Source organism: Seriola lalandi, unplaced genomic scaffold (assembly GCF_002814215.2).
Source record: "Seriola lalandi dorsalis isolate HSWRI2012SDOR001 ecotype SW California unplaced genomic scaffold, Sedor1 jcf7180002054972, whole genome shotgun sequence".
Lineage (NCBI taxonomy): Eukaryota > Metazoa > Chordata > Actinopteri > Carangiformes > Carangidae > Seriola > Seriola lalandi.
In genome coordinates this window covers 6,845,722-6,860,793 of record NW_019525660.1, presented here as the reverse complement: position 1 = coordinate 6,860,793, position 15,072 = coordinate 6,845,722, and the positions used below count along the sequence as shown (strand labels likewise).

At 40.3% G+C, this 15,072-nt stretch overlaps 1 protein-coding gene across 1 annotated transcript in view; it reads right to left on the bottom strand.

The window, feature by feature from the left end:
• prkdc (protein kinase, DNA-activated, catalytic subunit) overlaps nt 1-15,072 on the bottom strand; it is a 40,976-nt gene extending 25,904 nt beyond the window's left edge. Inside the window, exons 1-32 of the mRNA XM_023398093.2 lie at nt 14,756-15,072; nt 13,570-13,646; nt 13,383-13,487; nt 12,927-13,001; nt 12,682-12,790; nt 12,452-12,564; nt 11,538-11,637; nt 11,320-11,375; nt 10,907-10,937; nt 10,667-10,824; nt 10,399-10,545; nt 9,946-10,110; nt 9,606-9,774; nt 9,250-9,299; nt 8,305-8,427; nt 7,793-7,942; nt 7,453-7,562; nt 6,989-7,148; nt 6,540-6,626; nt 6,332-6,451; nt 5,590-5,749; nt 5,346-5,455; nt 4,391-4,478; nt 4,071-4,234; nt 3,812-3,964; nt 2,650-2,757; nt 2,244-2,470; nt 2,010-2,104; nt 1,588-1,690; nt 1,006-1,139; nt 636-866; nt 47-273 (exon numbers count right to left, since the gene is read on the bottom strand). Of these exons, the coding sequence (XP_023253861.1) occupies nt 47-273; nt 636-866; nt 1,006-1,139; nt 1,588-1,690; nt 2,010-2,104; nt 2,244-2,470; nt 2,650-2,757; nt 3,812-3,964; nt 4,071-4,234; nt 4,391-4,478; nt 5,346-5,455; nt 5,590-5,749; nt 6,332-6,451; nt 6,540-6,626; nt 6,989-7,148; nt 7,453-7,562; nt 7,793-7,942; nt 8,305-8,427; nt 9,250-9,299; nt 9,606-9,774; nt 9,946-10,110; nt 10,399-10,545; nt 10,667-10,824; nt 10,907-10,937; nt 11,320-11,375; nt 11,538-11,637; nt 12,452-12,564; nt 12,682-12,790; nt 12,927-13,001; nt 13,383-13,487; nt 13,570-13,646; nt 14,756-14,918 (4,068 nt within the window). The 5' untranslated portion in view covers nt 14,919-15,072. The remainder of the gene's footprint in view (nt 1-46; nt 274-635; nt 867-1,005; nt 1,140-1,587; nt 1,691-2,009; nt 2,105-2,243; nt 2,471-2,649; nt 2,758-3,811; nt 3,965-4,070; nt 4,235-4,390; nt 4,479-5,345; nt 5,456-5,589; nt 5,750-6,331; nt 6,452-6,539; nt 6,627-6,988; nt 7,149-7,452; nt 7,563-7,792; nt 7,943-8,304; nt 8,428-9,249; nt 9,300-9,605; nt 9,775-9,945; nt 10,111-10,398; nt 10,546-10,666; nt 10,825-10,906; nt 10,938-11,319; nt 11,376-11,537; nt 11,638-12,451; nt 12,565-12,681; nt 12,791-12,926; nt 13,002-13,382; nt 13,488-13,569; nt 13,647-14,755) is intronic.

The following is a 15,072-nucleotide window of genomic DNA, read 5'->3' as shown; positions in this document are numbered from 1 at the left end:
ACAGTTTCAAAGGAACAATAACGGCCTAGTATCTTGAATTCAGTACCTTCCAAAACTCCTCATCTCCTTTGACAAGAATCATGGTGGCAAATTCCAGCAGGCGAACAATGATGGTGCACTTGCTGTAGTTGTACTGGTCCACTTCTCTTGGGCTGAAGTGAGAGTTCTTAGCGCCGAGATGGAAACAGCTCTCTGCTGCTGCCAGTTCCTGAGTTGCCAGCTCAGTCAAGAAGAAACGTACAGCTTTCAGAAAACTTGACTCGTCTTTGGAGCCTTGGAAATGAAGGGGAAAAAAGAAAAAAGAGATTTATTGAGATCACAACAGGGCCAAAACAATGTCACGAGCTTTTATGTTAGTAAGAAGAAAGGGGCAAAATCAATAGTCATATGAAACTGAAACTCCATTTTTAAAGTAAAACATATTAAAACACATTCAAAAATACAGAATACAGGTGTGAAAAGTGATTTTCTGATAAATTTGCAATAGTGTATCAGAGTGGTTATATCATGGAAACATGCATGTGACAGGTGCTGAGCAGCAATCTGTTAACGTCATCCCACTACACCACTGCTGGTTATGGTTTGGCTGGAAATACAAAAGTATAACTATCAGCCCTTCCACTAATAGGACTTACTAAGCATGTGTTGAGGCTTGATTATGTGTAAGCTGATGAAGGTGTTGTAGCAGTCCAGGGCAGCCAGCAGTAGGTCCATCCACTGCAGCGTGGCTCTGACACTGAACGGGCCCGTCAGGTCCCTGAGAGTGGGTTGGGAGAGGAGACCCCCACCCTCAAACCGCGAGATCAGGAAGCTTATGCCATGATCCTTTAGCATGCCGTCCAGCCACTGAGGCGGAGAGTTCTTTGCTGAGTACGCACACACACACACACACTTAATTAGAAAAGTTTAACATTTATCAATTTTTAATCACATCTATAGTTTTTTTTTTTTGTCTTCTCATCAAGGCTGACCCTGGAAGACGGAGCACTGGGTAGGATTGCTCACCTGGGAGGAGAGGAACAAACTCATAGAAGAGCTCCATGCACTTGTGGCGACACTCAGTCTGAGGACGGCCACATTGTTCTAAAAGCCATAAAACCATATCTGACAGGCAAAGCTTTTCATCAGGTGGGAAGCCCCTGAAAGAAGAGAACGGAACAAATAATTTATTTATACATATAAATTATAATCTCATCACTGCATAAACATCACTGAAATTATTTTTTAACCTCATTTTAGTCTGCAGTCACTGTATATGCTGTTTTTAGAGGTATTATTGTCTTTTGAGTTGTATCGAATGTTTGATGACTGCATTATGACGTAATTGTTATTTGAGTGGACCCCAGGAAGAATAGTTGCTACCCTGGTAGTGGCTAATGGGGATCCAAATAACTGAAAAAAAAATGTTTTTTAAAAAGGGGCAGTGCACACATACAGTACATACAGTATCTATGTAAAGCAATGCTTAATATACACGATTTATCTGACTGCTGAATTTCATTTCAAAGCATCTATAGGTTGTAATTTAGTATAAATGTTAATTTAAGATAACAGATGAAGTGATATCCATGTACACAGATTACCAACCTTGGGACACGTCTCTTAGCATTGTGCTGATTCAGACTGGGGGCCTTGTGCTTGATGATTCTTTTCAGATGGTCAATGGAACTTCTACACTGCTGCAACGTGCCTGAGGATGGAGGAGAGGCATCAACAGCTTCATACAACATGACATGGTTTAACCCAACGTGAGAGCTTTAAAAAAAGAAATACAATTACAACCAAGCGGCTTAAAACTAAATAAAAAAAGAGTTCATAATAATGTAACACAGGGATGTAGATAAAACATTTCCAGAGAAAAAGCTGCTTTTGAAGCTTAAATTAACACTGATAGAAATCGTTCATACATTTCACATCAGCCCATTTATTTATTTTTGATGAGAAGATGCTCACGATGATATGAAAACATGCGTGCCCTGTGTAAGAAGCTGAGGTGGAGGAACAGTTACCCATAGATCGCTCATCTGAGTGTGCAAGAGCCAGACTTTCCACAAATATGACAAGAACTTCAAAGACAAACTGCTCCACCAAGGAATTTTCTTCCCTGCAAAGACACAATCAGAGCGTGCAAAAAAAATACACTACAACAACCCTGCGAGATCATGAACCACATCAGTCAAACCCAAATATCAGCTTGTGATTTTGTAAATGGTCCATAACTGGGGGTCATATAAGGGTCGTACCTGAATTGTCTGTATATACTATTGAATGCTAAGGCAGCACCAAGTCTTTTGAACCCGTTGGGGTGGAGCGCCAAGCTGTAGATCCGCTTAAACAAGGACTTCATGTTGGTGGGGCTCTTCTCTTGCTGCTTGGGGGTGGTTTGTTTGATGGACCATTTGACAAACTCTTCAATGCAGCGGCCACAGAAGTCACGCAGGGTGCTGTCAATGGGGTCGACCACGCCGTCCTAAAGTGAGGCAGAAAAACTAAGTAACTGCAGGAAAAAGTCTGAAAACTCTATTCAACAACCACGTGTATACGTCCCATGGTAGAAAGCAAAAGGTGGTGGAATGACATTATTGATCCATGGTTCAAAGTGTTTGAAAGTTCAGCCTTCCAAGCCCTTCACACAACATAAACACTTACCAGAATGGCCTCTAGAACTGCTACTGTATCCTGGCTTTCAAACTTCTTGTTGTTTGTGAACCAGTGAATCAGCTGCATCACCAGTGGTTCAAAGAGCTGTCTGGTTACCTGAGAGACATCCAAAGTCAAAAAAAGATGTAGACATTATCATGAACAACACTCTGTGTGTTCACTCATCTGCTTGTGTGAAACACTGAATTGGGAGAATCACAGAAAAGAAAAAAAAAGAAAAAAAAGAAAGAAATTTGGGAAATAAACCTGTATCATTATAAAAATACAATAACCATTGACCAATTAGAGGCTGGTACACTTTACATGATGTGCAGTAAAAGATGAAAATGTCAAATACTGGCAAATGTAGCAGCTGAGTCAACAACTATGTTTAAAATTGAGTTCAGTTTCTTAATAGATTAAATAGTTTTACATTAAAACCTTAAAATCAACACCAAGAACACCTTTGTTATTAAATTGTAAGTAAAGTTTTTTTTTTTAATTAATGTTTCCAAGCAGAGTGTCTGTGGGCTCGATTTGTTAGGTTTTATTTTCAGTTAAAGGGGTCCATCTAATTATTATTATTATTATTATTAATTAATAATTAAGTGATTTAAATTAATTAGGGCTGAACAATTAATAAAAATATTACCGAAATCACAATATGGCCAAGGGCAACATCCAAATCGCAGGAGCTGCAATATTTTTAATGAAGGTAAAATCTGTCACAACATACTATAAAATGAAGCATTGCAGTGCTACATAGATGCCCCCAGATGTAAAGAATCATGTTTATTTGGTACAAGACCCAACAAAAAAAATACATTATCATAATTTTATTTTATTCTAATTTTTTTTTATTTTTCAGTGAAAATGAAATGCAAAAATGACCATTACCACTGATATCATGGCATAAATCACAATATCTGCCACAATTATCCCAATAGGATTTTCTTTGCATGTCGTTTAGCCCTAAAATGAATAAAATAAATGTTTTAAATGATGGAGCAAAGATGGAAATTTTCACCAGAGTTTCTGCTGAGGGTTTATTAATCAACATGTCTCATGATTACAAACTTTCCAAATACTATGAGGGATCCCATAATTTAAGGACATGTTATGACCAGTGGGAACTGTATGTGGGGTGACTATCTCAATGGAGTGCACACACCTGATCGACATCACAGGCCAGACGCAGCAGCACAGGAAACAGCCTCTTGTGTAGCTTGTACATAGGCGGCAAAGTATTCTTCCCTTCCACCATCTGAGCACTCTTCCCGACCATGTAGACCACCAAGCTGTGGAGCAGCTCACAGGCTGCTACCTGCATCAGAGACAAGACAGACTGGATTATCATAGTCACTCGTGTGTCAAATTAATTTTGTGAACCGACGCTGACAGCAGAAACTCTCTGATGTTAGATGACGTACTTTGGTTTGTCTGTCACTTGTGGACAGAGCCAGTTCACTGATGCGAGGCAGGAACGGGTCAAGGTAGATGACTGGCTTCATGTCGGTGAATGGCACTGCAAAGTTCAGCCTTTTCTCTGAGTCCCAGGCAACAAATTTCTTCATCTTTTCCTCTGATGAGACCACTAAACACCAAAGCAGAAACTTAGGGTAAAAGAAAAAGAGCACAGCCAACATCTGTATTCACTGTCAAGAGTCTTGGAGTACTACTGTGGAACATGGACCAAATACGCAAAATGTCACGGTAAAGTATAATTTGAAGGTCGGTTGTGAGTCCATACCAGTTACAAGGTTTCTGTTCAGCTTTCCTCCCAGGTGACCGAGCAGTTTCACCACCCTGAGCCTCACCGTGACAAGAGGAGCATCCTCCTGCAAACAGATACAAGTAATAAGTCAGCTGAGATACAGAACCTCAGTATTCTCATAAATATAAAGCTCCTGCACTCAGATCAGTTTCTGTACTGGGCAGTAATTGGTAGCTCATTATCATGTGTCCTGAAGAAATTACAATAGAGGGGATTACAATAGATCCTGCAACAGTGCATCATGACAAATTATGAAGATGACAAATCACACACAGTCCATTTCTTGTTCTGCAGGCTCCGAGCTTCAGCACAATCAATCTGAACTAAAATAATAGATACTACATTAAAATGCCCAGTCTTAGCTTTAATTTGAGTAGGTTTACATCAATATAGAAAGAACTGTGTGGGAGACATGTACAGGAATGTTATGGAGAGAGAGAGAGAGAAGAGATGATATGCAGCAAAGGGCCATGGGTTGGACTTGAACCCGCAGCAGTTAGGATGACGCCATGGTGCTCTACCAGGTGAGCCACCGGCGTCACTCCCCTAATCACTTTTTTTGTCCTTATGTGTGTCCACTGTGTTGCAAGTATTTGCAGCACGTGTCAAATTTACATTTTCTGTATTTTTTTGTGTTTTGTCTATTTATATGTTCCCCCTAAGTTGCAGTACGTTGAGCTCTCAGGGCGACCGTAGATATACACATGAAGTCAAACTAAAAATTCACTAAAATTAAAGCTGACCCTCAGCACTTTAATATAGTATCTATTATTTTATTTCAGATTGAATGTGCTGTAGCTGAAAGTCTTAAGAACAAAAAAGTTCATGTCTGGCCCGTACAAAGCCCTAAGTTTTAGCTTCCAGCTTCTTTACAACCCTCACTATCTCCTGAAATACTGAAATGTGTTTTCCTGTCTTCCCCATCTATTACCGTGGAAAGCTGCTTGGATTGCTTCAGAAGCCTCGTCATCACTTTGCTGTATCCTTTGTCACGTCTTGAAGACGAAGAAGACATCACCTCCCAGCTGCTGTCGTCTTTGTCTGGAGTCCACCACACACGGATTAGACATTTTATTCATTCGGCTGTAATCTCCATTTTAAACTTAACAAAAATGTCCATCCATCACATCATGAAACAAATGTGTCTGACCGTCTGCGACACTGGAATGGCTTACTGTTATTGGAAGTGGTTTTCAGGTATCCATCCAGAAGAGGGAGGATGTTGGTGTAGCAGGGCTGCATGGTCTCCAGAGGAATGTGGGAGGACCAGTCCTCAAGAGCATCTAGGGCTGCGTTGGCCAAAGGAGCATGGCTCAGACCCAGTTTCAGAGCCGCCTAGATGCCCCATAAACACACACACACACACACACACACACACACACACACGTTTAAGAAGTCATGTAGCAAACAATCTGAAATCTACACAGAATGAATCCACTTAACCTCTGGTTTCCAACCTTATTCCTCAGACATACTCCAACAGCCTTGTCAGATGAACTCACCCATCATCTTCAAAATGTGTTCATTTAAACTAAACTGGTTCAGTTATTAATAATTAAATAGTAAATATAATGTGGATGTAACTGTACTTTTTTCTTACAAATGAACTTGGCATTTCAATAACTTATCCATTCCATTTAGCTTAACATTTGTCTTTGCTTCTTTGCTTATTGATTATTGATGACTCAGTATGTGACAATCTTTTTATTAAACTGTAATATCTGTTTTGTGAAATTACTTGGCAATAGCAGAACCCCCCCCCTGAGGTACAAGTATGCCTGGTTGGGAATTACTACAGTAAACCATCTACTGCACATCTGCATTTGTATATTGTATTTATCTTTTTGTTTTAAGCTGTTTACAACCATCATCATCCCACTTATAAATACATGACGAAACAAATAAAAAGAATCCCACCTCAAGAGCAGGACAGTAGGCCTTGATGTCCAGAGCTACAATGCTGTGGTGCAGCGAGAGGACAAATGTCAAGCAGGACGACAGCAGCTCATCTTTGTACTGCTTCATTCTCACACACACCTGGTGGGAAAGCACACGTCACTCACATCTTCTACACATGAAGTTTTCAGTTACTACATTCCCACGAAATACTGCAAAGAGAAACTACCTCTTTTCCAAACTTGGAGAAGAGTGCAAAGCAAGCACTTTTCACTGAGTCACTCTGGGGGGATGTGGAGCTTCTCCGGCCAACTCCCTGTTCAAAAGCAGATTTGTATTGTTTTTATTATAAACTCAATGTGAGGAGTGCACCGTATGGCGTTGCTACTTTTCCTCTGAGTTTGTTCAATTCTGCCGTTATCCTGTACTTCACATGTCTGAGCTCAGTGGACATTCGTTCTTTGTTTCCACCTGGTCATGAATTCAGTCTTTTCTATGACACTCGTACCCTAATTCACTCCAAATATGCTACGAAACAAGCTGAATTCATTTCATTTATTTAAACAGTTGGAAAACACAATTTAATAGTCTTTTAACTGTGAAAACAAGTTCTGACCTTCCCAGATCATTTTACAAACAACAATAAACTGGCTAGCTTTGCACTAGTAGCCATATTACCTGGTAGTACTTGATTCTCTTGGCGATTTTCGTGGCGACTGAGAGCAGCTTGTAAAAGCCACTGACAAGTGGATTTCGTATGGAGTGGAGGATGAGTTCGTGGCTTAAGGGATACATCCAGGACTGAAAATACTCCACATGTCTAGTCAGCAACAACTCACTGCAGAGGCAGGAACAAAGACAACAGTGAGTAAAATGAGTGTGATAACAATAAGGTTGCCAATAGGAACTGCAAGTTTCAGTTTGACTGGACACTTTTTGAGATGCTTATACTGTCATGTGTGATAGATCAAATTTCTTCGTGGACATTAAGTTGAAAATGAAATCGAGTGCAGACCCGTCAGACCTGAGATCTGATCTACTGGACTAGTTCCTTACAAAAATAACACAGATGAGAGGCATCCTACACTGCACTCTTTATTTTCTGCCACCTGGCAGGAGTGTTCATGTCGTGTCTCTGTCACCTGCAGAAGTCCACCAGGTTGATGAAAGCCGTGAAGTCTTTGATTTTATTGGGCAACAGATGAGCTGTGGGGTCAGAGGAGGGCAGGACGTGGGCTGCATCGTCTGGAGCCTGACAGACAAGGAGGCAAGTGCCATGGATCAACACACAGATCACACTGAAGATCAGCTGAATTATGTTTTAACTGATGCTGCTAATAACAAGTATACAAAACCTTTTACAATTTCATGCCATCCAAATGAAGATTTTTTACTCACCATCAAAAAAACTACGGGAAAACTGAAGGACAGGAGTCTGAGACACACAGTATATATAAATGGGACCTGAGAGTGAGACCTCACCTCCTCTCCTGTTGTCACTTTCTGCACAGACAAGTCCAACTTCTCCACAATTCTAAGAATCGATTTCACCAACTCATCGTAAAGGAGACGGCTCAAAGACACAAGAGCAGCGTTCTGACTTTCAAAAGCTCCGTCCAGAAATCCTGAGTCCTGCAGAGGAAGATACAAAATATAATATACGGGTTTTTTAAAGTTCTTTCATGTAAAATATTTTCCACCCAGAAAAGAATGTTTTTCCACTTGCTCATCTGAAAACAATGAAACAATTTCTGCAGCATACACAGTGTACAGTGATCAGTGTGCAGCCACAAGGATTCAAAATGCTTTTGCAGTAGACAATATAATTATTTGACAACACACATGCTGGTAGTACTTTGAAAATACATAAACACTGTCTTCACATGGGAGCTCCATGGCGACATGAACAATTTTAAAACAAACTGCTGAAATTAGACATGCAAATTTTCAGTTCCCCAGGGGTTAATGAACCTTCACAAAGAACACAGCTGTACCTTCAACTGATCACAGTCTAAAAGTCCTTTAAACAGGCCGAGGTAGTTGTGACTAGCGGGAATTTTCCACTTTCCAGTACGAACTTGTGACGACTGAGAGGGATCATTTCCATTGTCTTTGTTCTGGGACAAGAAGGGCAAAAAGGCACATTTTTTCTATCAATCACATCTATCAGATCAGAAAAAAAAGACTTTAATTTAAGGAAACTGAATCTCACTGAAAATAAAACATGTTTTTTACAAGTAAATGTATACTTGTAAAATAATTCCTAGAGTTGTTCCAATACCATTTTTTCCTTCCCGATACAGATTTTGATACCTGAACTCATGTACCAGCCGATACCGAGTACTGATCTGATATCATTATGTTAAAAAAACTGTATACCACTAACCTTATATGGATGTGATATGATAGCAGTTAGTACTGTATGGCATGACTCAGGTTAGACCCTTTGTAAAAAATTAACAGATACATGAATGCCACAGAATCTTTCTTTTATTATCTAATTTGACTGTCAGTCATTTAAAAAGACATTTCCTACATCAGATGTCCTAACACTAGTGTCACCCCTCCAAATCAAAGCCTTGGATACAGTACACGTTGCCTTTTTACTGGTGGGACTTTCCAGTGTAACATGTTGCCAAATTGCTGACATTTTGCTAACAGCTAATATTACACTATTTACAGGAAATCAATTCTTCAACACTTTAAAACAGCAGTTGCCAGTGGCTGCACACAGCAACTTCCTGTATAAGCTACTATTTTAAAGCGGCAAAGAATAATTGATTTCCAGAAAAACTGATGTTTTAGTGTTGTAGTATTGGATCAATGCATAAACTATGTACTCGTCGATATTACAGACAGTATTGGAGGCATTTCCAATACTCATTTTGGTATCAGAACAACTCTAATGGAAATGAATGAAATGAAAACATGCATCTAACCTCAGAAAGCACGATGGGTTTTGAACAGACTCGAATCAAGCCCTGGTGCACTGGAAAAGAAACAAAAGGGAATCTCTTAGCAGGTGTTATGTCCCATCTCATCTCTAGATAAGATCATTCATACACACAAAAGCAGCATATAGTTACAATGAGAAGCTCTATTTCCACTTTTATCACTACTGCAGTCTCACAGGGCTTTACACGCCAGAGATTCAGTGCATACTGCACACACACACACACACACACATTTGTCCTGCGACCTCTCTTCTGTAAATAAAAGCCTTTCTAAAACAATTTCATATCAACACACATCTTACCAGCTGCCAAAAGGCACAATGTGTTCATGATCAACGTACCCACAGAGCTAATGAAACTCCACAGTACAGGACCTTTAGAGGCCGTGGCCACCAGCACCTTCAGGATGGACTTGCAACAGCTGCTCTGCATCCTCTCACTGTACTGAGGGAAGCTGTCAATCTGCACCACGAGGAGACGCTCCAGGAGTGGTGTATACACCTCTGGTATCTGAGGCCATGGTCACAAATCAGAGGTTCAAATTATTAGCGTGCAGTGATCCTTTCTTGCTACTGTATTATGGCGTAAAGATGTGAACCGCTCCATTGAGAGGAGCTTGTCAGTTTGATGCAGGGTACTGTTGTTATTCAACATCTGCATGAGAGACTGTGAGTTTGTTACCTTGTCCAGGTGAATCAGGACATTGGCTATAGAGTCCAGGAAGCTGGGCAGCTGGTAGAAGCTGTCCTCCTCCCCATCAGACTCCGTCAGGTACATCTGCTTACAGCGCTGAATCAGCTCTGTGTACATCAAGTCCACATCTTGTGGGCAAACTTTCTTGCATGGCTACAGAGGAAAAAACAAAGACATTTTTTTTGTTTTTTTTTGCATTTCGTACTAAGAAGTCTAGACTGAACATGAAGACCAACACAAGCTCAAAGATTAAACTGATTTGTCCAATAGCTTGTCCAGGAGGACGATTGTGAAACAATGCAGATACACAATATTATGTCTAAGCAACTGATGGAATTGTAGCTAACGATGATTTAGTTTACTTATGTGCATACACTTTTATATTTCATACATAAACAACGTTTACAACTGCAAGTAGAGCAAAGAAAGCGGTAAACATACAGCTGCAAAGAATCCATATCCTCGTATGGCGATGGACAGCTCTTTGTGTGTTGAATCCATGGTCTTAATGATTCCGCAGAACTTCTGCATGAAAAACTTCAACTTAGTTTTATGCTCCTCAATATTTTCAGCCACCAGTATTGCAACCTGAAAAATTATCAGAAAAAACACTGTTCAGCAAAGGCGTTGGAATTCAGGAATTTTTTGACTCTTGGTATTAACTGGTCAGTCTGATTGTCTGCATTGTTTGTGTGGTTTGTGTGTTTACCTGTTTGAGGAAGCTCTCCAGAGCATAGTAACTTGTCTTCTTCATCTCAGCGTTGATGTGTCCACAGAGTTTAGACATGACCTCGAACAAAGTCTTGTACTGGTCCATCAGGCAGCTGCTGAACTGGGATGCATGTCTGGCAAATAGTCTAAGCCCAGCTGTTTAAGACACAGAGACAAAGATGTGTTAGATTCCAAGGAGAGTTGTCTTCATCTTTCTATGGAAAGCAGGAGGCCTTACCAAACGTGACAGCATAGCGACTCATTTCCATCTGCAACAAAAATGGAAAGATAAGCAGTTACATAATGTTACATTTAATGTAAGTCACAGTCACAAACCAGTTCATCATGCCATGACACAGTATGCTCAAACATAAGAAGTACTATGACACCATACGCTACATAATCAGAGCACTTAACAAAGTACCAGTAGGTTTTCTGAGCTCTATTCATAACTGTGAAATGTAATGAGTCTGGTTCATTGTTCAGTAACGGCCATCATATAAGCGACAAGATCTACAATAAGCTAATACCACCTGCAGTGACAGTTTCCACTGCTCGCCAAGACTGACATGTTTGTGTCGGTAGCAAAAGGATATTGACATTCTAGACCCATTTCCCCCATAAAGGTCTGGTAGAGACAGTGACATTTACCTGGGGGCTGACTGCCTTCAGGGCGTACTGAAAAATCTCCTTACACGTTGCTGGGTCTGCAAGTCAGAGTCACACTGTAACCCACTGATCATGCAGAGACAGAACTGAGAATGTTTGTTGTAAATGCAAAATAAACACATGCACGCACGCACGCGCACGCACGCACGCACACGCACACACACACACACACACACACACACACACACACACACACACACCTTCCTCCATGGTTTTAGTGAAGTTGACCATTAGAGAAGTGATTCCTCTCAAACATCCAGCAACAACAAAAAGTTTTGGTTCCTTTGTTGAAGAAGTCATCTGGAAAAAAAAACAAAACACAGAAAACCACAACTGAAAACACACACTCGTTTACCCGCTGTTTTAACTGACTGTATTAGCTATTGCCATGTTCAGGAAATAAGATCTATTAAAAAAAAAAATCTTGAGAAACAAGACAAGGTGAAAACCTAGTATATGGCTGGACCGCATATAGTCAGTGTGTGAAATTTAGGACATAGTTGAAAACTGTTGTGGAAACTGTAAGCGACTGACATCATTGTGTCCTATTCTCTCCTACTCTCTGTGCTCACATGTACAGTATTTTAATACAGCTGAATTCCCAATAAAGTTGTTCTCATTTACATGTTTTTCTTGTGTCAGACAACAGAACAATAGTGAAATAGTGACTGAATGGCAGCTCATTCACCTCCAAGCTGCTGCTAAAATCCTGACAAAAATCACCAAACACAAGTTCAAGACAAAGACTGTACTGGGTTTTCACCTATATTGACTTATTAAGTGATCGCTCAGAGAGAAAGTTAGAAGAGACAGACTATCTTTTTTATTTTATCTCTTAAAAGCCCCCCTAATAGAAGCTGTTTGTGCCAATTCATTTTGAAAGAGCAAAGGCCAATGGGGTTACTCCAACTCTGTCATGTAGCACTCGGCTGACCAACGGTGGAAATATGATCAGTCAGTCAGTCAGAGACATTTGCCATCATAGGGCTGGCCCCACTGTTGCGGTCCAGCTAAAAACACACAATACTTGCATTCAATAGTCATTTTGCCCAAAAACCAGCCACAGAATAAATCATTTGATCCCTGTCGATAACATAACATCTTTTAAACAAACCTGCTCTTTTAGCTCCCCCAGATAGGCTTTGTAGAGTTTGTCAGAGTTGTTAGACATCTCACTGGGGTGAACCTCTGCAAGAACTCCCAGCAACTCATAGATTTTTCCAAGAACTGTTCCAAAAGAATAAAAAAAGAATAAGTGTTTCAATGATTTACATTTTCATTGGCTGCAATAAGCAATTCTCTTTACAATGTTAAAGCACAGCTTGGCATCAAATGAAGACTCACCCGAATCTGGTAGTTTGCTCTTCTGACAAAGCTCGCTGTAGTATTTGTTGAATATTTCACAGATTTTAAAGTCTGCAGCGACACTGGAAGCTTTAGTTGTTTGAAGAACCTACAAAGATTTATCAAGAATGAGCTCTAAGCAAGTTCTTTTAAAGTTGTTCACTAAAAAGTACAGCAGCAGCAATTCAAATATTTATAATCTTGTTTCTGTCACAAGATCATAGGAAGAAGAAAGACAAACCAACCTTGATGAGGAGCTCCAGCACCGAAGTCCGACATTTGGCTAGTTTTTCCTTTGTATACACAGCCATGCATGTGTCCTGCATAAAAAAAGGAGAGAATAAAAAACACGATTAATTGTGCAAAGATTTGTTCTGTTAGTTTGTGGTAGTGCTGAATTGTTTTGTGTTATACAGAGTGAATGGATCGACAGAGAGGGTGCCTAGTGTCAGTCTTACTGACACATTGAATTACATTACTTTAATGACATGGACGCATCTTTACACGTAATGATGTTTCCTTTGCCTTCATTGTCCTAAGTTGTTGTCATACACACACACACACACACACACGTGAAAAGTAGATGAATCTAAGAACAAATTTTAAATATTAAAATTTTTACACTTGCAGGTATTTATTAAACAGGTATTTAATTTAACAAAAACCTTAATATTTATCCTCGTAGGAACTAGAGAACTTACTTTTATGTCATTGGCGTAAGTGTTCTCCCATCCTTTGACTCTTGGTGAAACCCTGTCCAAGAACGTCCCCAAAAACAACAGGATCTCAACTCGGCTGTCCCGGAACTGGAAAACGGATGTTTGTGTCAACATAAGAACTTTCTCAATCCACCACATTATTGTTCACTAGATATTCCTCGATACCCACCTCCTCTGATGGCAGGGACTTTCTGAGGAAGCTGAGCAGACCATAGTCTTTCGAGAACAATAAGGACATCTGTAAAGCTGCAAGATGGAATCATATGGAAATGTTAATATGTGGTTCTGCATAATCCTTACTAGAGCTACAACAATTGGTCCATGGTCAGAAAACTAATCAACAACTATTTTGATAATCATTTCAGTCACTTGTCAAGAACAAATGCCAAATATTCTGCGGTTTCAGGTTCTCAAATGTGAGGATTTGCTTATTTTCTTCATCGCATTTAACAATAAAGTGACAGTATGACAGTTGGTACATTAAAGACATCGCAGTGGGCTCAGAGAAATTGTAAATTGTTTTTTTTCACAATTTAAAAAAAATATTTTGTTGCCTAGACGACAAATCGATTAATCCAGAAAATAAATGGCAGATTATCAATAATGGAAATAACCACAGTCTGTGCATCATGGTACCAACAAAACATCTGTACAATCAAAAACAACATCAAATTTTCAAACATAAATAATACATGTGTGCAATTTTTAGCCTCTACTGACCATCAGCTAACAAGATACTGGGACAAACACTGCAGGTGCATGAAAGTTGGGTGGACGAAGGAGGATCTAGAGGAGCTGGGGACCAGGATGCTAAGAGTGGAGCTCAGGGTCATAGCTGTTGTTTGTAATGTGATAATATGAGCGGATGCTTTGTGCTGCATGTGAACTAAAGAGTGAATCCCACTGAGGAGCAATCCGCCATGGAGGGAATCTGTGGTTACAGCATCTTTCAGAGATCTGAACTATGCTGAACGTTTTTAATACAGAAACACCGCTTTTAGTGCTTCCAGTGGATGACAGTGCACTCCTGCAAGCTTTGATTTGATCCTCTGAGTCACATGGATGTGATAACACGTTCCGCCCACCACAAGAGTTTTGGCGGAAGAGGCTGATATGATGCAGGCAAACTTAAATAAAAAAGTTGTCATAGTTATTGAAACATTTTCTGCATACCGAACTGATAAGCAGCTTCTAAAAGTCCCTACAGCGCCTTCTCCTGCACGGTGTTTACCGCTCATTAACAACAGAAGCATTGTTCACCTTAATTTGCCAGATTGTTAACGGAGTTTGGCGCGGATTCAAATCGCTCCTAAGAGACTTTGAGAGGAGTTATCTGAGGTACTTCACTGTCTTACCAAGGTCATTCTCGGTTGATGTTAGCATGCATTCCTGCCCCAAGTCACCGACTATATCGTGACATCTCAAAGCCGCAGCTCGGCTGTCTTCGTCTGATAGTGATTCATGAAGTTTGAGCAGAAGCCCGTGAATCCCGCCAGCAGCTCCGCCGTGGGAAGACATCACCGCTGCGCTGACCTGAGCTGCAGTCAGCTTCACACATGCACAACCGGCACTTTATCCTCCAACATGGACAGAAAGACCGCGCTCTCCTGGCTGGATAAACCACTGAAGAGCCGGTGCACAGTCGCTCTTCACATTAGCCCTCAGAGCAGGG